The following is a 23649-nucleotide window of genomic DNA, read 5'->3' on the forward strand; positions in this document are numbered from 1 at the left end:
CGGATAACTGAAGAGATGGCAGTGTGGATTTCCACCTCGGAGCTTTATCATGGCTACTGAATAATTGTCACATATTACATTTACAGATAAATTCCTCTATTTACATAATATCAAGGTCTCTTTCTTTCTTTTGTTATCTTACCATTTATATATATATATATATATATATATATATATATATATATTATATAGAGAGAGAGAGAGGAGAGAGAGAGAGAAGAAAAGAACATTACAATGTATTAATTAAACATGATTGATACTTTCTCTCTCCTCATATGCATGAGCAGAGAGAGAGACCTGAAAACATCTGATTTCAAATAAGTCAGCATTGAATCAGTCGTGCCAAAATGTCTCAAACGCTTAAAAGAAAATCAGCAACAAAAAAAATATATATGTATTGATCAACAGTGAGTTTTTATTGAGATATAATACCATGATTGGGTTTTTTGTTTTTACATTTTCTCCCAGTTTTTATTTATTTTATTTTATTTAATTTTTTTGTAATTGTAAAGTTTCATGATTTGAAAAGAAAAAAAAAACATCAACAATCAAACTGATATTTGATACATAAAAAAAAATTTAAATATCAGATGTGAATAAGATTTGTTAATTTAAAACAACAAATGAAATGATTGCGTTTATATGTGTGTGTGTGTACGTATATATAATTTTTTTTACATGGGATGACATTATAGTTATCTCCCATTGCTTTTGAATTCTTCTAAGAAGACATGAAAGAGGTGTAAAAGGAAGCAGTTGACAATTTGTTCAACCATTACAATTAGTAAATTAACGAGGGATATTATACATTTAATAGACAAACACACAGCATAGGCACTTTTGGTGTGATAGAACAGATAGAGATGAAGGAAGATATGATTTACATTTTAAATGTGTTCTGTTGACAAACCAAGGGTAAGAAAAACCAAAATACACACACACACCCTTCATCAAAAGGGTGGGGGAAATAATTTTTGGGTGGAATAGAGACAGGTGATGCTAATATAAAAAAAAAAAGTGTGGGACTTTTTTTTCTGGATATTAAAAACACTGATTATTTGACAATTCAAAAAAAGAAGCAGAAGAGACATTCATTATTAAATGTTTTCTATATTAAGAATGTTTACAAAGGAAAGGAGTGGATTTAAAAGAATATTCTCTTATTTATTAGTTGACACTTATTTTATCAAGTTCACAGTGATGACAAAATATAAATTAAATAAACTTCACTCTGACTTGAACCCATAACATAGAGGTACAAAACTAAAGAGTATAAAATAGTTCCTTACTTGAATGTTTTAGCTAACAGCTGATCACCACCTGTATCGATAACACCCATCACAACTGTGAACCATAGTATGAAGATCATGAAATTAAAACATTTTTTCAAGACCTAAATTATGCAGAAAGCAGCAGTGGTGGTGGTGGTGGGGGTTATCAGTTTGGCAATTCCTTTGCATTTGTGTAGATCTTATCACAAGTAAACTAACAAAAACATCAATTACATTTGGTGAGTTATCCAGGCACCACTCTCTAATATCTATCGACAGTCAGTGGACTTGGCTATTTAGGAGTTAAATGTCGTCACCATACACACAAGGTAAAATGCAGACAGATAAGATATGAACCACTTACTTCTTAACTGGAAGCTTCACACACTATTTGCAACTCTCAGACAACACTTCTATTAGGTAAAAATATATAAGGTAAACAACATAGGCACAGGAGTGGCTGTGTGGTAAGTAGCTTGCTTACCAACCACATGGTCCTGGGTTCAGTCCCACTGCATGGCACCTTGGGCAAGTGTCTTCTATTATAGCTTTGGGTTGACCAAAGCCTTGTGAGTGGATTTGGTAGACAGAAACTGGAAGAAGCCTGTCTACATATATGTATGTATGTGTGTGTACATGTTTGTGTATCTGTTTGTCCCCTCAACATCACTTGACAACCGATGCTGGTGTGTTTACATCCCCATAACTTAGCAGTTCAATAAAAGAGACCAGTAGAGTAAGTACTAGGCTTACAAAGAATAAACTCTGGGGTCAATTTATTTGACTAAAGGCGGTGCTCCAGCATGGCCGCAGTCAAATGACAAACAAATACAAGAATAAACAACCAATCAAGCAGGGCTACATGGCACAATTTCATGTTGGAGTAATTGTACCTGATAAAATCCAATACATTGAAACAGTCCAGTCTACTACAATTTGACTTTACAAGGATATTTTTTTATATTTCTTGGTTGCTAAATGTCACTACTTATATCTTTACTCCTATTTATGTTTAATTTTATTTCCAAGTAATACATAAACATTACATTACATTACAAACTTCTTGCTAACATTTATGAGAAAAAAAGAAGAAAAAGAAACAAACAAGAAAGACAACAACAATTAGGAGTTAGATTTTAAAGACTTAAGTCACCAGGTTCAAACCCACATTCCACCTCAGCTAAAAAATATTTAAACAATGTCATTTAAAAAATAAAATTTGTTCTTCATTAATTAAAATTTAAAATTTTTGAGAACAATTAATGAAAATTTGGTAAATTACTGTTCAAAAGATTTGAACCTGAACTGGTCTTTTTCTACTCAGACTTTCATGCCAAGAATTAACCTGCAATAGTGAAGTATACAGTTCCAGAACAAACTGATGTGTAGCTTATTTGGAGCATAAAACAGATATCAATCAGAATTTCTGACCAGGAGTGTTTGGTTGTTTGATCAATGGAACTACCAAACTCATTGAATTTGGGTCCAAGGTAATCTTCAGGCAGAACCATCAAAACAATGAATTAAGGGTACAATCAGTTTTGGATACAATTCCCGATATCTCTAAATGGTTACTTGGGCATCAAATATTTTATTTGCTTAGCAGAACTGAATGGATCTACTCAACAATAACAACATTTAAACTAGATTTTTATTCTCCGCACTTTTCATACATCAACATTCATTCTTATTAAATTCTGATCTCAGATCTGAGTCTGCAAGAACTACAAGTATTTTAGAGTATATTACACCACAAATTTATATAATTAATGAGACTTAATTGATATAATGGTAAATTATCCATGAAATTGTGTGTATATTAATATTGTAATCCAATACCAGTTTCAAATTTTGGCACAAGGCCAGCAATTTCAGAGAAGGCAGGGAGAGGGGTAAGTGGATTACACTGACCCACCCCCACCCCAGTACTCAACTGGTACTAATTTTATCAATCGTGAAAGGATGAAAGGCAGAGTTGACCTCAGAAACATTTGGACTCCAATCATAAAGTCCAAAGAAATGCCGCCAAGCATTTTGTCTGAGCTCACTGCCTAATTGTAATCCTACTTTGTTTTAGCCATTATGGCTAAGACCTATACATAAGACAATGAAGAACGAATATAGCACAACTTTATAATTAGTTACAATTGTTTCTGTACCACTTCATTTCAAGCGTCATTGTAGATAAAATGAAAAGTTACATATTATGTGAGGTTAATTATATTGGAGTGGCACTTCCTTAGACTGGCATCACAGTATATTTTACACTATATGGATTTTTAAATATATAAAGTGTTCCATAATCATTAGTTTGACAAAATATACTGAGATTAACAGTTATGGATTAAATATCAGTTGATAAGAATTAGTTTTAACAGCTTCAGAAACTTTTACAAAACTTCAATCTCATAACAGCAATTAGTTTGAATAAAAGTTGAAGATCTCTTAGAACATTAAGCAATATCTGATGGCCCCCTCCCATCACAGAAAAAAAAAATATATTTACTCTGACTATCACATGTTTGAAAAGCTTCAAGAAGTAACAATGAGAGATGTTCATGGGAGAGTTAGACTAACAGAAGATACGCAGGAAGAGAACATGCAGAATATATATATTTATGCAGTATATACAACTTGGGAGGGATGTGGAGGAGAAAAATAATAATAATAATAGAACGAAGAACAACAAAAAATAATTGAATTCAGATTTAAAAAAGATACAGACCATTTTTAATTCAAGGTTTTCATTATACAAAAAAAAAGAAAAAGTTTATGAGACATTTTAAACCAGGAAAGAATTCAATATTGGCATGAAAGTATTGAAATATGAAAGAATAGGTAAGGCACAAAAATGGACCAAAAATCATTGGTCGAATGAGAATATTCCTTTCAATCACTTTTATATATATAAAAAAAAGATTATTTGTTCAACAAGTTACATAGAAACTAATTTGTCATTAACAGCATCTTAGAGATAGAACAACTGGTTGTATTGAATAAGAGGCTTCATTAAATTTAATATTTATTAAAATAGAAACCACATGGGTATAATTATACGAACCACTTTTATTTTTTTATTTGTTTTGGAGGGTGGTGCATTTCAATAAAATCAAAAAAGATAAGGAGAAATATATTTTGAATGGCACTAAAAATATATGTCCAAAAATTATTATTTAATTAAAACACTAAAAAAGTAAAACTAATATTAATTTTTGTTTGTTTTAAATCTTAACGTGTTTCTATTTGAGTATTTTAGAAATTCTGTATAAGACATTTGTCAACTTTTCACTACATCGGCCAGTTACAAATAGCTAACAATTCGACAATCTACATATTTGTAGATATTTGTGGTCTTTTTACCAATTTACAGATTGTTAACAGTTGTTCTAAACATAAAGGTCCATGCAAGTTTGATAATGCCAACAAATAGGAAGAGCTTGTTATTGCTAATAATAATAATAATAGAACGAAGAACAACAAAAAATAATTGAATTCAGATTTAAAAAAGATACAGACCATTTTTAATTCAAGGTTTTCATTATACAAAAAAAAGAAAAAGTTTATGAGACATTTTAAACCAGGAAAGAATTCAATATTGGCATGAAAGTATTGAAATATGAAAGAATAGGTAAGGCACAAAAATGGACCAAAAATCATTGGTCGAATGAGAATATTCCTTTCAATCACTTTTATATATATAAAAAAAAGATTATTTGTTCAACAAGTTACATAGAAACTAATTTGTCATTAACAGCATCTTAGAGATAGAACAACTGGTTGTATTGAATAAGAGGCTTCATTAAATTTAATATTTATTAAAATAGAAACCACATGGGTATAATTATACGAACCACTTTTATTTTTTTATTTGTTTTGGAGGGTGGTGCATTTCAATAAAATCAAAAAAGATAAGGAGAAATATATTTTGAATGGCACTAAAAATATATGTCCAAAAATTATTATTTAATTAAAACACTAAAAAAGTAAAACTAATATTAATTTTTGTTTGTTTTAAATCTTAACGTGTTTCTATTTGAGTATTTTAGAAATTCTGTATAAGACATTTGTCAACTTTTCACTACATCGGCCAGTTACAAATAGCTAACAATTCGACAATCTACATATTTGTAGATATTTGTGGTCTTTTTACCAATTTACAGATTGTTAACAGTTGTTCTAAACATAAAGGTCCATGCAAGTTTGATAATGCCAACAAATAGGAAGAGCTTGTTATTGCTAATAATAATAATAATATTATAGAACCATACAGATGGCTTACTTTTGTCCATATGAAATACCTGTATGGTTTAACAAAACAGAACAATATAAATATACAGAGCATTACACCAGATATTAGAAAACAAGGCTTTGCCAATTAAACAGTAAATAGAGGTAAAATGGCAGAGATGCTAAAGTGTAGATCTACAAACCATAGAGTCACAGGTTCAAACCTCACTACTATGGTTACCAATTTTTTTTTCTTTTTACTTTTGGACAAAGCATAGTTTTACTTGCCTCAGTTTGTGAGGTTGATGAATAACAAGTTCACTGCCTTTTTTCTTTTTATTACAGTTTGGTGATTGGAAGATCATCCAGTCATAAAATAACAATTTATCCAGTAATTATGCAAACAACTAACCAATGATACCTGGTTTCTCACAGGGCAAATTTTTAAGGAAACTATTTCGAGAAGGCCATTACGCACATGTGCAACAGCAATCATGATTGCAACTTGAACCCATGTCATGCTAAGGCAACTATTACTGAATAAAGAATATTAACAGAAACTTTACAGAAAAAAAAATGGCAAGAAACGGAGCAAGAGAGAAAGAGATTGAAGATGGAAGAAAGATTAAGTAGTCACTGATTTCCTTTCATTAGTGTAATTACAATTCACTTTCATGCTAATTACAAACATATAAACTTAATACACCTTCAACATCCTACCGAATAGACAGCCTCTGTGTAGTCACAATTCTTGCTAGAAACAGAAGCTGAATTTGTCTCAAATCACACCCAACCATTGACATTATATAATGCAGCCCGAGGTAGACTTTGCTTAGGGTTAAAAAAGAGGATGGATTGGTCAGGACATGAACCTTAATCATCACTGCTATGGTGTGTGGAAACCTCACATAGAAGTATTTCTTAGGCACCACATAAGAAATATGAGAAAAGAGGAGTTTCTTACTGCCAGAAGACAGCAACTAGAGTTGAAGCAAAGTGAAATCAAAATCAAATCAAATTCGATGACTGGCACCTGTGCCAGTGGAACGCTAAGAGCACCATCCGAGCTTGATCACTGCCAGAGCAACTGACTGGCTTCCGTACTGGTGGCACATAAAAAGTACCATTCAAGTGTGATTGTTACCAGCATTGCTGGTGGTGCATGAAAAACATTCAAGCGAGGTTGTTGCTTGTGCCGCTAGATTGGTTCCTGTGCTGGTGGCACATAAAAAACACCACTTGAGCGTGGCCGTTGCCAGTACCACCTGACTGGCCCTCATGCCAGTGGCACATAAAAAGCACCCACTACACTCTCGGAGTGGTTGGCGTTAGGAAGGGCATCCAGCTGCCAGATTGGAGCCTGGTGCAGCTATCTGGTTCACCAGTCCTCAGTCAAATCATCCAACCCATGCTGGCATGGAAAGTGGACATTAAATGATGATGATGATGTGTGTGTGTGTGTTGTTAACTGTCAGTATTAAAAGAGTACTCATTACCATGCTGGAGATTAATAATATAATTCCGTTTGGTCAGGTTGGTCTCTGACCAGTCTGAGTTTCACCTGTAGGTACACAGGATCTTCAGGCAAGTTATGACTCATAATTTAAATGAAGACTCTGTGCATTCATTAGGTGAAACTCAGAGTAGCCAGAGACTGACTTGGCCAAAATAAAATATCTCTCTGTCAATCAGACTATCAGACCTCACTAGTCACAATGCACTTCCAGTTATCTTGATCGCATCACTCTTTTCCCTTTTGTTCCAAATTGTTTAACTAAATCGTCTTCCCAACATTGTGGAGGCCTTCCAAGTGGCTTTTCCCAACCTCTTGGAACTGCATGGGTTTACCTGTTGTCTGTGAACCTTATGGCATGCCCAACCCAGCAGAACTTGTGCTTTCAGTATTCTGCGATCAAATCATTCACTCCACTCCATTCTCAGATTATCTCATTTCGAATGTGTGTGTGTGTGCTTGTGCGTTTACACACACACACCAGCAAGTGTATGTTTGTTTGTTTATTGATACATTAGTTGAAGATCGTAAGAATTCAAAAACTTTCAGAGACATAAATTGTTTTTAACAGTGGAACTCCAAGAAGATAAAACTCTAAATAATAGCATTAGGGTGGTTAACTGATAAATATAAACAAACATTTACTAATGAAAGATTCAATACTGGAAGAAAAAAAAAAGAGTGAAATTTATTATATAATGATGTTGACTATAACTTCAAATTTCATCTCTCAAGGCTGAATGAACTGGTTTAAATAACAGCATGGATGAATGCAGTCCTAGGATTACCTTGGAGAGTAGTCCTTTCCCATCATGGATCTACAGAGCAGCCATGAACTCAACAACTACAAGCTAAAGAAACACTCATGAATTTTACAGTGCTCCTACCAAAAGCATTGGAGAGCGAGCAGTGCCTACTTGTTACAGCTAGAGGGGCTGGGCCATTGAGAATGAGCCATTCTGCAGACTTACATGCAGTGGAACCGGTGTATGAACCCTTGACTGCTTAGCAAGCTCATTTGTTCCTTACTCTCTCAGAAACATCTACAGTTCTTATCCAGGATGGTCACCAAATACAAAGTCACACATCATTCCAAACTATATCAAAAGAAAGACCCCCATCCCCCATGTTTCATAGAGAAGACAGTTGCCAACACTGAAGCTGTGTCCCCTCACTCTCTCCCTAACCCTTCTTCCTTAACAGCTTCGGGTCTTTGCAACCCACTTATTACATCTACTCTCCCTACTTCCCATGGTGATGCATTGAGCCCAATGTTGTGACATGTGCTTCACCTACTCCACCCACTTCTCACAGTGACTCACCATCTTGACCCCTTCCTTAACACTTCACATAATCCTTTTTTTCCCTAGAACCATATCACAAACTTTCCAATTCATATTTTATCCTTGAACCAATTTTGCTATAAAAAAAAAAAAATCTCAAATTCTGGCTGGAGGCAATTCAATTGCTGAAGAATTCCTGGGGAAGACCTGAACATAACAGCTAACACTTTTCTCTTCCTAAAAAAATCACAGAACTAAACATCTCTTTTTTTTTTAAATTTAAAATAAAATTAGAAAAAATTTCTTTAAGTTTTCTTCAGACAATTAGGTTCAATGGTTTTGTAAACTTTTGGATTAAATTCTTTGGAGAATATTCCAGTTCTATGAGTAACTACTGACAACATTTTTTCACTACATAACAGGAATTCCATTTTTTTACACGATACATCGGAAGTTGATCAATTGTTAGATTTAAGTTAAAAAAAAAAAAGCAGGGGTGGAATTACGAATTGTCCAAATGTTGACATGCAAGAATAGGTGTCATGGTTGACCGATTAGTAGTTGTTGAAACCTAATCAAAGTCAGACATTTCTGGAGAACAGTTTTTTCAAACATTTCAGCAAATATAGACAGACAGAAACCTGCCTTCGTTGGGAGACAGACAGATTGACGAAGCAGTCTTTTGTGGTAATGATGTGGAAATAAAGCATGTGAAAATGATGATGTTAATGATGACAATGATGATGCTGATAGTGATGGTGATAACACTCATTTAGCTGCGTGACATTGTTGTATAACTTGGTAACCTGATGTAGACAGACAGAAAGAAAGAGATAGAGGTGGGGAGGGGGAGGGAGGGGGAGGAAGGAGGAGGAAGGGAGAGAAACGGTTCCAAATAAAAAGGGTGCAACATTTTGCAACACAAAGAGGAGCAGCAGCTCAGGTTTGGTTTGAAATGTCAGTTTTAATATACTGATTATTGTTTATTACACAAAGACATCCTCAGCCTCTTCCGCTGAGTCTAATATTTGGTAATCATACATACATACATACATATATATGTATGTATATATGTATATGTATGTATGTCGCTTCTTCAGAAGAATTCAGTCTGTAGTTTGTAGAGATGCTGTTTTGGTTTCATCAAGATTTCTCGTGTCCCTCCTCTCTTAAGTCTGTGTTTAATCCATGACCGAAGTCACACAAGAATCTGAGATTTGGAAGAAAGGGAGGAAGCATGAGGGGGAGGCACAAACATTTTTTTCTTTTTAAATCAAGGTCTATAAAGAAACAACCAAAGAATATTATACCTTTTCATTAGAATTCATTAGAAAAGGAATGTAAAAAGGAAATATAGTCTTAAATGAATACGATCCTCATTAAGGGACAGAAATAAAACAAAAAAAAAAGGTGGTAGGGCATTCCTCTTTCTTTGGTTTTAGCTAAAGTTCTCTAGCAGCGCCATCTTGTCTATTGTACAATGTTCATTTAGATTTGTTCAGTCTGCCAATTCTTAATCTGCCTTCTCTGTCTTTTATTCAACAGACAAGCATCCATCCATACACACACACACACACACACACACACACACACACACAGAGGCTTTCTTGATCAGTTTATATTCAGGAATTCTGTGAGCTACCTCTTTTGAAAATGTTCAGACTCTTAAAGAATGCTCTCAACCGACGAATACGGTTCCGTTTACGATTCTGTTTCTCCATAGCAGCAAGAGCTTCTCTTTCTTTATGTCGGATCTCTCTCACTAAACTGTGGAAAACATCATCAACACACTGTCGAAGAATGGCAGACGTTTCGTAGAATGGACAACCAAATTGAACTGCTAAAGCAGAACCTTCATCTGATGAAACCTGCAACAGAATCGAACAAAGAATTCATGAAAGGAATTAAACTATCCAAACAAGAAATACACAAAAAGAATTTTTTTTAAATATCCAACATATTTCTTTATCTTTTACTAGTTTCAGTCGGACCGTGGCCATGCTGGGGCATGACCTTGAAAGGGTTAGTCAACCTAATTGACCCCAGTTCTTATTTTTAAGTCCAGGACATATTCTATTGTTCTTTTTTGCTGAACTCCTATGGGGACATAAACAAACCAACACCAGTTGTCAAGCACTAGGAGAAACACAAAGAAACAGAGAGAGAGAGAGAGAGAGAGAGAGAAAGGGAGAGAAATAGAGCAAGAGGGAAAGATATATATATATATATATATATATATATATATATATAGAGAGAGAGAGAGAGAGAGAGAGAGAGAGAGAGATAGCACAAGAGGGAATGACAATGAGAAATAGACAGACAAGAATGAACAGAGAGAGGTGATATATTAGTGGAGAGAAAGTGAAGAGGAAGAAATGTCACCAAACCTTTCTCATCTCTTCCAAGTCACACTTGTTGCCGACCATTACAATAGGAATATCTTCACGATTTCGAACCCGGTCAATCAATTTCTTGTAGGTGATGGCTTCTTCAAAACTTCTTCGGTCAGTAATGGAATAGCAGATGATGAAACCTTCACCTTTCCTCATGTACTGCTCACGCATGGCTGTGAATTCAGGCTGCAATGGAGATTACGACCATTGTATCTTGATTCAATGTTTCTTGTGATTGCTGTCAGATATATTGGGGTTGTTGATGTTATTGATGACAATGATGATGATGATGTGGTGATGGTGCTGGTGGTGGTGCAGTTGTTGGTGTTGTCATCATTGTTGGGATGTGACATTGGTGGTGGCCATGTCAGTGATTGCCCCAATGTGCCATTGGCAGAGGTTGTGATCTGTGACAGTAGTCATGTTGAGGTGGGGGGGGGGGGCGTGTCATCAGCAGGGATGTGGATGGCTGTTGTGAACGTGGCATTTGGTACCAGGTCAATTCAGACCCAATAGGCCTGTGATCAAAGACATTCCACACATGACTAACCCATCTTTCTAGGGGATTACATTAAATCATGTGCTCCCTTTTTTTAAAACAGTGTGGTTTGTTTTAAAAGAAATTTGGCTGCTATTTCCAGTAAATCAATTGACCATACAAAGACATTGGTTGAATCATATTTGTGTGTGTGTGTGTGTGTGTGTGTGTGTGTGTGTGTGTGTGTGTGTGTGTGTGTGTGTGTTTGTGTATGTGTGTGCGAATGTGCATGTGCGAGTGTGCGTGTGTGTGTGTGTGTGTGTACACAATCCAGCACAGTTTGTGTGTTTGTATATTTACGAAAATGTGTGACAGTCATAAAATATCTAAGGTATACCCATCCTACCCAAACATTCTACCACTCCATCTTTTCACCCCATTGTCCATAAGTCACCTACCTGTCCAGCAGTGTCCAGAATGTCCAGCTGAGCCGGCTCACCATCAATGCGAGCTTGTTGTTGGTAGGCATCCTCTGTAAGTGAGAAAGAATGGAAGTTGGTCAGAACTCATGGTTATGATAAGTCAACAGCAAAGAGAAATCATAGCTAAGACGGATCAACAAAAACAAATCATAGCTATGATAGTTCAGAGAAAATAATATTTAAGACTAGTGAAAATAAGTCATAACTATGATGAGTCAGTTACAATTTATTAATTAAACAGTAAAGATATGTCATATGATGAATGACTGGTGGCAGATCACAGTTATGATGAGTTGATTTTCAATCATAGATATTACAAGTCAATGATTGTAATTACTGATAGTGATTTTTTTAAATTGTTAACTCATATGAAACAAATTATTAAAAAAAACTGTCACCTCACTGGAAACTTGGTCTTAGAATCTACTCGTGCCATATTTCTAACAAATATACTTAACTCTCTCCAAAACATCTTTAATTGTAATTTCAAAGTAATTCAAACAGGAAACACGAGGAAAATTTTGTGAAGTGTCACCAAGATCTAGCAGTCAAGGAATCCAAGGAATAATATTAACCGTTGTGTTGCCATATTTCTGTTGAAATCCTTTGTTTCAATTAATTTTGAAAATAAAATAACTTTGTCATCGTTAAAATATTTGGAACATAGATTGCTATGAAGTCTTGAAGGAAAGCTTTCATTTAAATCACTTTAACCGAGGAAGTTCGTTTCATAGGACCAAGGGGGCGGAGCTCATATGGACATTGAAAGGGTTAATAGAAATTGTCATGATAAATGGGATCACAATCTTAACAGTAGTGATTGGAATAATCAATAAGTTTAGAAGAGATTGATCCTAAACCATCATCATCACCCATCTACAATGCTGGAATGGGTCGAACAGTTTGGCAGGATCCAATGAACCAGAGAACTGCATCGTCTGCTTTGGATCGTTTCCCTTCCTAAGCAGAACCATTTTACAGAATGTACTGGATGGTTTGTTTGTTATTTCTTTGTTTTTTGTTGTTGTTTTTTTATATCTTTAAGTGGCACCAGCAGTAAATCTCTACAGTTTTAATCTGGTCAAATCTTCCTTTATTGATGTGCTGACAGAACATAAATGATTTTTTTTTAAGAAAAGAACCCCCCCCATATAACCCAGGCCTTGTGAGTGAAATTGCATAGAAGCTTATAATGCACACAATTCATAGCTCAGCCTCATACCACTCCATGTCTCATCAGGCATCTTTGGTCAACCTCCCTTTATTGTAAAGGTATTTCAATCAGGTCATTGGTCTAAAGAATTCTTTGATATCTTAATAAACTATTTCCTTTTAATTCTACCTGGGTGTTGTGGTTTCTTCTGGTTGTTACACCCTTCCCATCACACAAAGCTGCTGCCTTGCCTTCTCCACTTCAGATGACATGTGTTTATTGCTTCTGGCCATGTGGCAGCAACAGCAGCATTGCTCATCAACAGGAAACATATATGATTGTTCAATCTGGCAGCAGCATCTCAAAATTTCAATATTCTTTGGGCTGTCCACTGTCATTCTTCAATGGAGAGGGAACATGAGAGAGTTTGATGCTTGGCTGTTTGTGTCCGGAGGTCTGGTTCCAGATCCCTCTTCAGTGTGTCTTTGAAGTGGAGCTTTTGTTGTCTTGTCTGTAGGTTTAGTTCCTTCTCTCTGAACATTAGAGTAAGATCTACAGCTGCAAGGCATCCTTGCAAGATGTCCAGCTCATTGGAGGCAGGTGATGGTGAGTTTGAGCAAGGCTGAGATCTGATAAAAATAATAAAAAGATACAAAAAAAAAGAACAAAAGAAAAAAGAGTAAAAAGGAGAACAACAGTGAATACTCACCTATTGTAGGGTCATGGTATTCTAAAAATCTGTGGCAAACAAACTGGATGACAAGGGCTGGAAATAGAGAGAGAGAATAATGAAGGTTAGTCATGGAAAAATATTTAGAGAGAAAGAGACATTTGGGTAACACAAACTTAGATAACATTAGCCCATTGCATGGGACTTGATATTGACCCCAGGATGATGTAAAATAAAATTAATCTCCAGTAGGATTTGAACTCCAGATGTAAAGAGACGTAACCAAATATCACAACACTAGTTGGCTTGATGCTCTACTGATTCTACCATTTATACAAAATGAAAGCCACAAATTCATAGTAAGCCATGAGATTGTGTGACATTCATGCCTTACTAAAGAGAATGTTGATGATGATAATAATAATGAAAGGGTTAGGGTAAAGAGAGTGAAACTGGGTGATTGGGTGGTGGTTGTTAATCTCAGGTCAGGATTGACCAAACAAACCCATTGTCAAATGTCTTCCACCCATGACCACTCCAACTTCTCCTTTTCAGACTTGTCCCTCCTCATTTAACCCTTTGGCATCCAGGTCACTGTCAAATGTGACCTGTTTTTATTCACATTCCTTTCAAATTAATCAGACATTATCTCATAGCTTTAAGATTTTGGTTTATTTTTAGAATGACTTTGCAGGATTGGTGTGAGAAGTCAGATCTGGTTGGTTTGAACATAAAACAAGTGGAATGTTTGGGCCTGATGTGGCCAGTTTAAATGTTGAAGGGTTAAGCCAACAAGATGCAATTTGTATGAGGTTTGGTTAGTATATCTAGCAGGTTGACAGGCCTATAAGGGCTCCCTTCTCCAGACCCCCACCCCGCCTCATGTGTGTGGTGGTGGTTGTGGTGACAGACTTTCCTTGCAAAGGCCACACTTTCTGGTCTTTAAAATTTAACCTTTTAGTCATTGCAACACATCACACCTCCCTCCCCCACCACTTAACCATCCCAAACCATTGGGCCTTTCCATAAAGGGCTTAATTAAAGTCGTTAGAGATAAAGATCTTTCCACAGTTTAACCGACAGTTTGACATACACACACACATACCCTGTCTCTCTCTCTATCAGAAACCACACCACACCACCTACACAAATAGCATGTATATACACACATACATACACAAACTACCAGCCTATGTATGTATATAGATACAAGCAAATACACATGGCTATGCTACTACATCAGACCACTTCAATGAATGGCCACCCTCGTATAGAGAGAGAAGCCATAATACAACACACACACAGCAAACACATGCACACCCCTCTACTACAACACATTACAGAAACATCATCTCTTCCTGTCCCTCACAGTTATGCACTTAGGCCCTCCTCCTCTTTACTCCTCCTCTCCCACTGTTCTACCTTCATACTTCCAAAGATTTAACCTCATTAGTTCATAGTCAGTCATAAACCACCAACACCACAGCCACCAACATCCACCTGTCTCATCCCATTAGCTCCTTGCCCTTCTCCTTTCTCCAGTCATAAGTAGCACTAATAGAATGACCACTTTGAAGAAAATATGCAACACACTCACTCATGCACACACATCCACCCTTTTCATACAACATTTTACATACATACACACATACGTACACAGAAGAGCAAACAACTGCAATATGAATAGCCGTGTGGGTCAGAGGTATTTGACCAGTCACCTATGTAGGTAGCAGAGGAGTGGCTAACAACAGCTGCAACACAATACAACATCACCAGTGGCTGGTCAGTAAGGAAGTCAATAGAAGCTATATATCATCATCATCGTCGTGATCATCATCGTTTGATGTCCATTTTCTATGCTGTCATGGGTTGGATGGTTTGATAGGAACCAACAAACCAATGAACTGCACCAATCCCTAATGTCAGCTTTGGCATGGTTTCCCTTTGGCTAGATGCCCTTCCTAACACCAACCACTTCACAGAGTAGTGAACTTGATGCTTTTCTATGGCAATGGCACTAGTGGAATCACTGAGTAACATGCAAGAGAACAGCTTCAACTTAGGTGGAGGGGGGAGTTGTATTGAGGGGGCGGTGGCTTTATGCCAAGTGTTGAGAAAGTATGGTAGAGGGACAGGAACAGGGGGTCTTGCTGAAATGGAAATACATGTCCCACCCCACCCACATATAGATGCTAAAGAAGGGATGGTCATGGCTAGTAGATCTACAGGATCAGGGTTGACCTGGGGCTAAAACAACAACACCAACATCTGTAGTACAGAAACACAGTGGTGAGCTGGCTGGTACATGCTCCCTCCCTTAGCAACATACTCCAACCTCCATCCCACAAACATGCTGTATCCTCTCACTTCCCATTTTTATTACTACTACAGTGGCCTCTGTTCTTCACAACTGGCTAGTCTTGTACTTCCACCCTCAGACACATCCGATTTATTCATTTTTTCCTCCCCTTGACACCCTTATTTTGTACACACCCTCAGACCTTGCACTGATCCCTATACCTAGTTCTTCTTCCTCGGGGCTTCACCCCTCAGAACCTCACCGTCTGCACATTTTTTCTGGGGTCATTAACTGCTCAAGAGAAATGTTAACTGCATTGATCTCCCTGCCTTACCTCACTGGACATGGACTAGTCCACATCTGTTCACACACACAGGTATGGCTACTTCTCAACCACATAGGTTTGGGTTCAATTCCACAGTGTGGAATTTTGGAGATGACTATTACAACCCTGGGTTAACCAAAGCGTTGTGAATAGATTTGGTAGACAGAAACTGAATGAAGCCATGTGTGTGTATAGACAGATGTGTACCTTGTCTTAACATCATTTGATGGTTGTAAACAAGCACTACTGTCATACAAGTGAGGTTGTTCATTTCTAGTCTTCTATAAAAATCATCTTTGGTCATGAGAAAATATTACCTTAGTTAGAAACCCTTTAGGGTTGGTGACAGGAAGCACACCCGGCTGTAGAAAACCTGCCCCAGTGAATTCTACCCGATACATGCAAGCATGGAAAACAGACATTAAAACGATATACCATCATCCTTTAACGTCTATTTTCCATGCTGGGATGGGTTGGACATATCTATATTACACACAAGATACACTTTTGAACAATTTCTTTTAATGAATAGTAGAAAACACTTCCTTAAGATGCCATGCTGTCAATCGGCTGGAGTTCATACACTTTGATGTGTGAACACACACATACATAAACATCCATACACACATGCAAGCAATAAAGAATTCATGTCCACTTCACCTCATTCAGTTAATCACTGCATGTCAGGGTGTGTAGCTATGGTGACCAGTCAGGTAGAAACTTGGTGTGTCAAGAACTGTTGGGTCAAAATTGCTCAACGACTACAACAAACACGACAACAATACCAAAAACATTTTGGGTGTATTTAGTTGTTTAACTCCAGGTTCAGACTTGATTAAAGAAAAACATAAGATTTAAGATAATCCACTGATAACCATTTCATCCTTTTCAAGGGTTATCTAGGACTACATTATCTAATGTTTAAGACAGTAGAGTTTGATTTGAGAGGGATTCAGCTGCCATGTTTAGCAAGTTGAGTGACTTGTAGAAGCAGGCTCCCTTGTTAGCTGAGTATTCAACTGTGATGATGCTGTATAGACAGATGCTCTCCCCTGGATGGGTTTTCCTGGAGCTACTGCTGTTACTGTTGCTGCTACTGCTGTTCCACTCACATGCATTCATATTTATATATGCAGAGTATATGTGCATGTATGGAAAGTGACATACATTAATTATACAAAGTGTTTGAGCTAAATTTAATGAATTTTTAGTCTCCATTTTTTCAAGGACTGCTTGATGTTTTGGTGAACAATCAACTGAGTTGGAGAGCATAAAGATTAAAGTTGTCGTCGAGAAAAAGTTAACTGACATGGAGGGCTGGAAGCCATCAGAATATTGGAAAAGAGTTACCTGTATCATGATGAATCGCTCAGCATATGAAAATGCTGACATCATGACCACTGTTCAATGTTTTGTAAACAAACACTGTAAAGGCTGTAAAACGCTACATGGACAGCTGCCATGGAAACCATGAAGCTGTGACCAGCAGAAGGAGACATGCCAGGTGTTCTGGCTGTGTCTGCACATCAAAATTCATCTCCATGTCTTTGAACTGGGCCTTTGGCTCAATTCAGACAGCTATGTAAAGTTGCTGGAGACTGGTCAAACCCTGGCTGGAGAGGGCTGCTGCTGGAAGGCCATGCGCATGGCAGCGGGATTTGGCCCCTTAGCATACCTTCGGAAAGAGCCAGAAATAGTTGTCAGAGGATTTCTATGACTTCACCCACCCTAATTCTCCCATTGTAATCCCATGGATTACTTTGTGTAGGGCATAGTTGAGAAAGACACCAACTGCTGTGTCTGCAACACTGAGTAAAAATCTGGTGGTTAAAGCTAAGATGGTGTTTGAAAGTCTTCCCAAAGACAAAGTGAGAAATGTATGCACCAGGTTCCAGAATGGTCTTGAGGCTGTAGTGGAAGCTGAGGATGAGTACCTTGAGTAAACTTTCATTTCTCAATCATAATCTTGTTTTGATATTTTTTTTGTTTTTTTTAAATGCTTTTATTTTTGGATGAGGCATTGTATTTTGTTTCCCTTTTATGCAAACTGTCAAATTTAGCCCAAACACCCTGTGTATATACACACATACACTAATAATATACAATATATATGAAATGGGGGAAGTGGTAAGACAGTGAGGAATATACTGATATAGACACATACAGATGTTGACTGCAGCAGGAATTAAACTCAGAATGCAGATTTGGAACAAGTACTGCAAAGCATTGCATTGACTCTCCCAATGACTGCCGGTTCCTCATTTTTTGTTTGTTTTTTGATTTAAAAAAATAACACAAAGAATTTGCAAGATTGTGTTAAAAACATGTGAAGAGATTCACCAGATCTATTTTTTTTCATTTGCAAAATATACATTTTTTTTAAAGGAAGTAAAAAAATCTGAAAATCAGCTATAATAATGTAGCCTTCCAGTCTCATTGCTTTGATGGTATGATGTTGTGGAGAGAAAAAATTGGAGGAAAAAGTTACAGAGGTTTAAAAATTGGGAAAACGGTATTTTTAGCCAATAGCGAGACAGAAATTTTCTGCATTTAGCGGAGCGGTATCAACATTAAGGTTGTACCCTGTGAAATTTATAGTTTAGCATCTGACCTGTTCATTGTGGGTTTCTAAATAAACAGAAATACCTAATAAAATCAACATGTATCATCTTACTGTTTTGTCTCTTCATTGATTGTATATTAGTATTATTTTTTAAAATTTGTTATATTAATATATTTGTCTGCATGTGTTTAATTTATGCGTACTTCAGTGCTATGTATACCTGCCATGTATTTATGTACATCATTAATATATAAGTGCACAATTGAGTAATGTTTTCATGCTTGGATTTGTAAACTAGGATAAGAATTTGTCCCAAGGAAAAGAATACCTATATCATATGTTTTTGCATGCAGAATTCAAAAATAATGTCAAATTATCTGTATCACCCACAGTTTCACAGTTTCTCTGTCCCATGATATCCCTCTCAGTTCCTTGGTACGTGTGCTAAATTTCAGTCGAGCTGTTGAAATGTAAAGCTTATGGTTTAAGAAATACTCCTAATTTAAATTTTTATGAACAGAATTAACCCAGTGAAAGCATAAATCCAGCTGAGTCAATGAGTCCCAAAAATATATGAAATGAAAAATATGTAAAAATGCTAAAACACAGAAGCACAGAAAGATATGTAATATACAAACACACAGAAAAATTAAAATAAAACACGTGGGTGAAAAAAATCTCGTGGCGTGAAGAATCAAGTGTGAAAAATCAACATAGAGCGGCACAGACAACAGTGAACCATAACACAACGTGCAGTTGTCATGGTAACAAGCTGCTAATGCCACACTGTCTGTTGATTGGCTAAAATTGCACAAATTACCCAACTTTAATTCCAAATAACAAGATTCTTTATGAGATACAGTAATTGATTGATCATAATCAAAATTCAGAGTTGCATCGATACACCAAAATTGAAATCAATCTGAGCAAAATTAGGAGGGGGAGGGGACTCATTTTGCGGATGAGAAAGACTAGATCCAATTCACCCTCAATGTAGAATAATTTGGAAGAAATATAGATTAACAGAATTGGTGAGAGTTATGGTAATTGGATTAAAAGGATCTGTGAGGGTTAGTAAAAGTGTCTGGTTAAAGCTTGAGTTAAACTCTTGTTGCTCTATTCAATTTTACTTTCCTGGCACCCGAGGGTCATAGAGTACCAAACAAAAAGTACCAGAGTCAAAGATGAGAAATAAACAATTTGAGAGCTGAGCAGCATCATAAAGGGTGTGATACAGAATATAGGCTATGCTGTGGCACAAAGCCAGAAGAAAGCTAGTAACATTGTGGTATAGGAACAGCACCACAGTATAAAGGCTGTACTGTGAGACAAAGCCAGCAGCATCGTGGCACGAAGGTAACGCCATGATACAAAGGTAATACAGTGATGTGACACAAAGGCAGCAGAGCCATGGCACAAAGGCAGCAGAGCCATAGCACAAAGGCAGCAGAGTTATGGCACAAAGGCTGCTCCACAGTGCAATGAGTGAAACCTGTGGAAGAGAATAAGGAGGCATTTGAGAAAAGGAAAAGTTTGAAAGAAAGAAAAAGGAAAGAAAAAAGGTGAGGAAGAGAATAAGAAAGGATTTCCTCTGAAAGAACACCATAAGGATTGCTGTTTTATTGAAAGTCTTTGGATAATTAACGTTTCCAGAAATAGAACCAAAATTCTTATGTGAACCCTAACAACAATCGTTAGAAGAATAACAGAAAGAAAAAAGAAAAGAATAAATAGTTTTTGTTGAAAGTCACCAAAAATCATTGTGTGTGTGAGGAGAGAGAGAGAGAGAGAGAAAGAAGAGAGAGGAGGTTGGAGGTGGTGTTGGGGACCCGCCTACCCCCTCTCCTCTCAAGCGAGTGGGGGTGGGTGGAGGGGTAGAAAGGCTTGTAAAAGAAATTGTCTTTTTCAAGTGCTCTCCTTCTCCCCTCTTACAAGGACAGGGGAAGTGCGTGCTTTTATTTATTTATTTATTGTATTTTTTTAGGAAGTCTGCTAAGTAACAAGTCACCACGATCAGCTTAAATACACACACACATGCGTTGTGTGTGTGACTGTATGTAAATGTATACACATCCATACACACGCATGTGTACACACACACACGTATTTACACGGTTAGTATGCTGCCCCACTGATACAAACAATATCTGCAGAACATGGAGAACAACAGTAGTAGTAGTAGTAGTAGTAGTTGTTGTTGGTGGTGGTGGTGGTGGTGGACGTCCATGTGATGTGGTGGGTTTGAAATGATGTGTGGGCATTCTTCAGATTTCACAGACTACAATCAAATAATTGGTGAAGAGTGAGGGGAAGGGAGGAGAGAGAGATGCAGAGAGGGGATAAGGAGGGAGGGGTAGAGATGATGGAAGGGAGGTAGAGATAGAAGAACAGAGGCAAATGGAGGAGGAAGAGGTAAAGAGGGAGGTAGGTAAGGCAGAAAGAGATAGAGAGAGAGAGGGGGAGAGTTAGAGGAAGAAAGGGGTGGAAAGGTTGTAGATAGGGAAGGATGCAGAGGGGGATAGGTAGAGGTAAGAATGTAGAGATTGAGGTAGGAAGAGAGTGGCATAGAGAGGGAGGCAGGTAGGGGAAATGGAGGTAGAAATATATACGGGGGTGGGGGGTGGGGTGGAATCAGAATGTATTTGAAAATTTGAACTCACAACCTTGTGGTCAGTAACTTCATTCATCAACCTAGCAACCATCACTAAATATCTTCTTGGAGGGCTTTAATGGCTTTAACAAGAATGAGAAACTTTAACATTCATGTTAGTTTGGGTCAAACAGCGCTGGATTCGAGGCAGAAATTTACGGTTGGATGCTCTTTCTGTTTCTAACCTTTACCTATTTCTCAAATAAGGAACTTTATGTAAATTTACTGACAAGGTTGCTGAAAGGCAACGAAAAAGCTTTGACAAAACAAAAAAGAAAAATCGAAGGCTTAATGAATGAGTGGTATTGAACCAGAGCGTTAATTATGAGGATTCTTCCCAGACACAACAGAACTTTTTATTCTACAATTCTTTCAAACTACAAACAGACAAATCACAACCCTTTCTACTATAGGCACAAAGTCAGCAATTACACGGGATTGTGATTGGTTGATTACACCAACCCCAGTGCATAACTGGTAATTATTTTATCAACTCTGAAAAGATGAAAAGCAAAGTCAACCACAACGAGATTTGAACTCAAAATGTAAAGACAAAGTGTTGCTAAGCATTGCGTCTGGTGTGCTAATGATTCTGCCAGCTCAATGCCTTAGAGCAGCATTTCTCAACCGGAGCTCCCTGCACCCTAGGTTTTCGCAAAAGGTTCCTAGGGGTTCTGTGAGAAAGAGTGAGATAAGCTAATGCTAATTTCATGATCGTAACGTTACTATACATGCACAACATATTGGTTATTGTAATATAGACATCATCTTACATAACCCATTATGTTATAAAAAATTATATAACCATTGAAGATATATATATATGTATGTATATAATATTTACCAAGTGAAGTACGATGAAAAAAATATGAGAAAGATATGGTAATTTCTTTTTTGTGTAGCGGTTCCTTGAGACATAATTTATTTTAAGGGTTAAAATAAATAAAGGGTTTGTTTATGCATGTCATAGTCCAGTTTTATTTCAAGATTTCTTGCCAATGAAGAACCAGTTTCTAACCTAGATCCAAGGCTCCTTCATTAGAATTTCGATATTAACAACAGGGTATTTTTGTATGTATGTATGTATGTATGTATGTATGTATGCAAGTACGAGGGGCGTTCAATAAGTAATACCCCTGATCTACTTGAAGTTGTTCGATCTAGCTGAAATTTTGCATGTGCAATTACTTATATCTCTATAGATTAAATGGCAAATTACAGCTCTAAACTAATTGTGGTTTCTGATTTACAGGTGTTTGAACTGAGTCAAGTGTGAAATGGAGTCTGTTGAATGTCGAGCAGTGATCCGGTTTTTGTATTTGAAAGGACGCACACCACGGGAGACTTTTGATGAAATGAAAGTAACTTATTGTGATAATACCCCATCATATGACCTTGTAAAACGCTGGCATCGTGAATTCAAACATGGTTGGAACTCTGTGGAAACAGCTCCCAGATCTGGTCGCCCCCTTCTGCCATTGATGAGGCATCTGTCCGTCAAGTTGAGGCTGCCATTTTGAAAGATCGACGCATAACTATTCGCAAAATAGCCCATGAGGTCAAGATTAGTACCGGGTCTGTGGAAACTATCATTCATGACCATTTGCATATGCAAAAGGTGTCTGCCAGATGGATTCCCAGGTTGCTCACATCTTTCCAGAAGCAAGAACGCGTTGATTGCTCGAGGATGAATTTGGAGATGTGCCAAGAAGATGATTCAAAATTTTTCAAAAGACTGATTACACAGGATGAAACCTGGGTCCATCACTATGATCCAGAGACCAAAGCCCAGTCAATGCAGTGGAAGCACCGTGACTCCCCTCCTCCAAAGAAGGCAAGGGTGCAGCCCTCCGCTGGCAAGGTCATGCTCACAGTCTTCTCGGACCAGGATGGAGTAGTGATGACAGATTTCCTGGCAAATGGTGCCACAATTACAGGAGCCTATTATGCTTCACTTTTGAGGAAATTAAGAGAAGCTATCAAAATCAAGAGGCGGGGCAAGATCAAGAAAGGCATCCTCCTCCTGCAGGACAACGCTCTGGTCCACAACTTGCGTGTCGCCAGATCAGAAGCACAGGCATGCGGCTATGAACTCCTCCCCCATCCCCCTACTCTTCTGACCTTGCCCCTTCTGATTTTCACCTCTTCCCAGCCATGAAGTTGTTTTTGAAAGGAAAGAGTTTCCCAGATGATGCAGCCTTGATTTCTGAAGTCACGTCGTGGCTGGAGGACCAAGCTGGTGTCTTCTACAGAAACGGTCTTCAGAGCTGCATCAAACGATGGGAGAAATGCGTAACTCTGGGTGGTTCCTATGTAGAAAAAGACTAATAACTGTGCCAAGT

At 37.2% G+C, this 23649-nt stretch overlaps 1 protein-coding gene across 1 annotated transcript; it reads right to left on the reverse strand.

Annotated features, from left to right (window-relative positions):
• Positions 1-8409: 8409 nt before the first annotated feature.
• LOC115220293 (GTP-binding protein Rit1) lies at positions 8410-13669 on the reverse strand. Its single transcript, XM_029790400.2, has 4 exons — positions 13510-13669; positions 11624-11697; positions 10682-10873; positions 8410-10162 (listed from the first exon to the last, which is right to left on the reverse strand). Exons 1-4 carry the CDS (start codon positions 13655-13657, stop codon positions 9917-9919), a joined length of 660 nt encoding a protein of 219 aa, XP_029646260.2. The 5' UTR covers positions 13658-13669; the 3' UTR covers positions 8410-9916.
• Positions 13670-23649: the final 9980 nt, after the last annotated feature.

The sequence above is a fragment of the Octopus sinensis genome, linkage group LG16, assembly GCF_006345805.1.
Source record: "Octopus sinensis linkage group LG16, ASM634580v1, whole genome shotgun sequence".
In the NCBI taxonomy this organism is placed as follows: Eukaryota; Metazoa; Mollusca; class Cephalopoda; order Octopoda; family Octopodidae; genus Octopus; species Octopus sinensis.

Bases quoted from the DNA above. Each gene is read 5' to 3' on its own strand.
- LOC115220293 (XM_029790400.2), bottom strand. From the start codon at position 13,657: ATGTTATCTAAGTTTGTGTTACCCAAATGTCTCTTTCTCTCTAAATAT. The intron at 10,874-11,623 runs GTAGGTGACTTA...TCTCCATTGCAG, and splicing joins TTCTGGACACTGCTGGACAG to CCTGAATTCACAGCCATGCG. The intron at 10,163-10,681 runs GTTTGGTGACAT...ATTCTGTTGCAG, and splicing joins ACTTGGAAGAGATGAGAAAG to GTTTCATCAGATGAAGGTTC.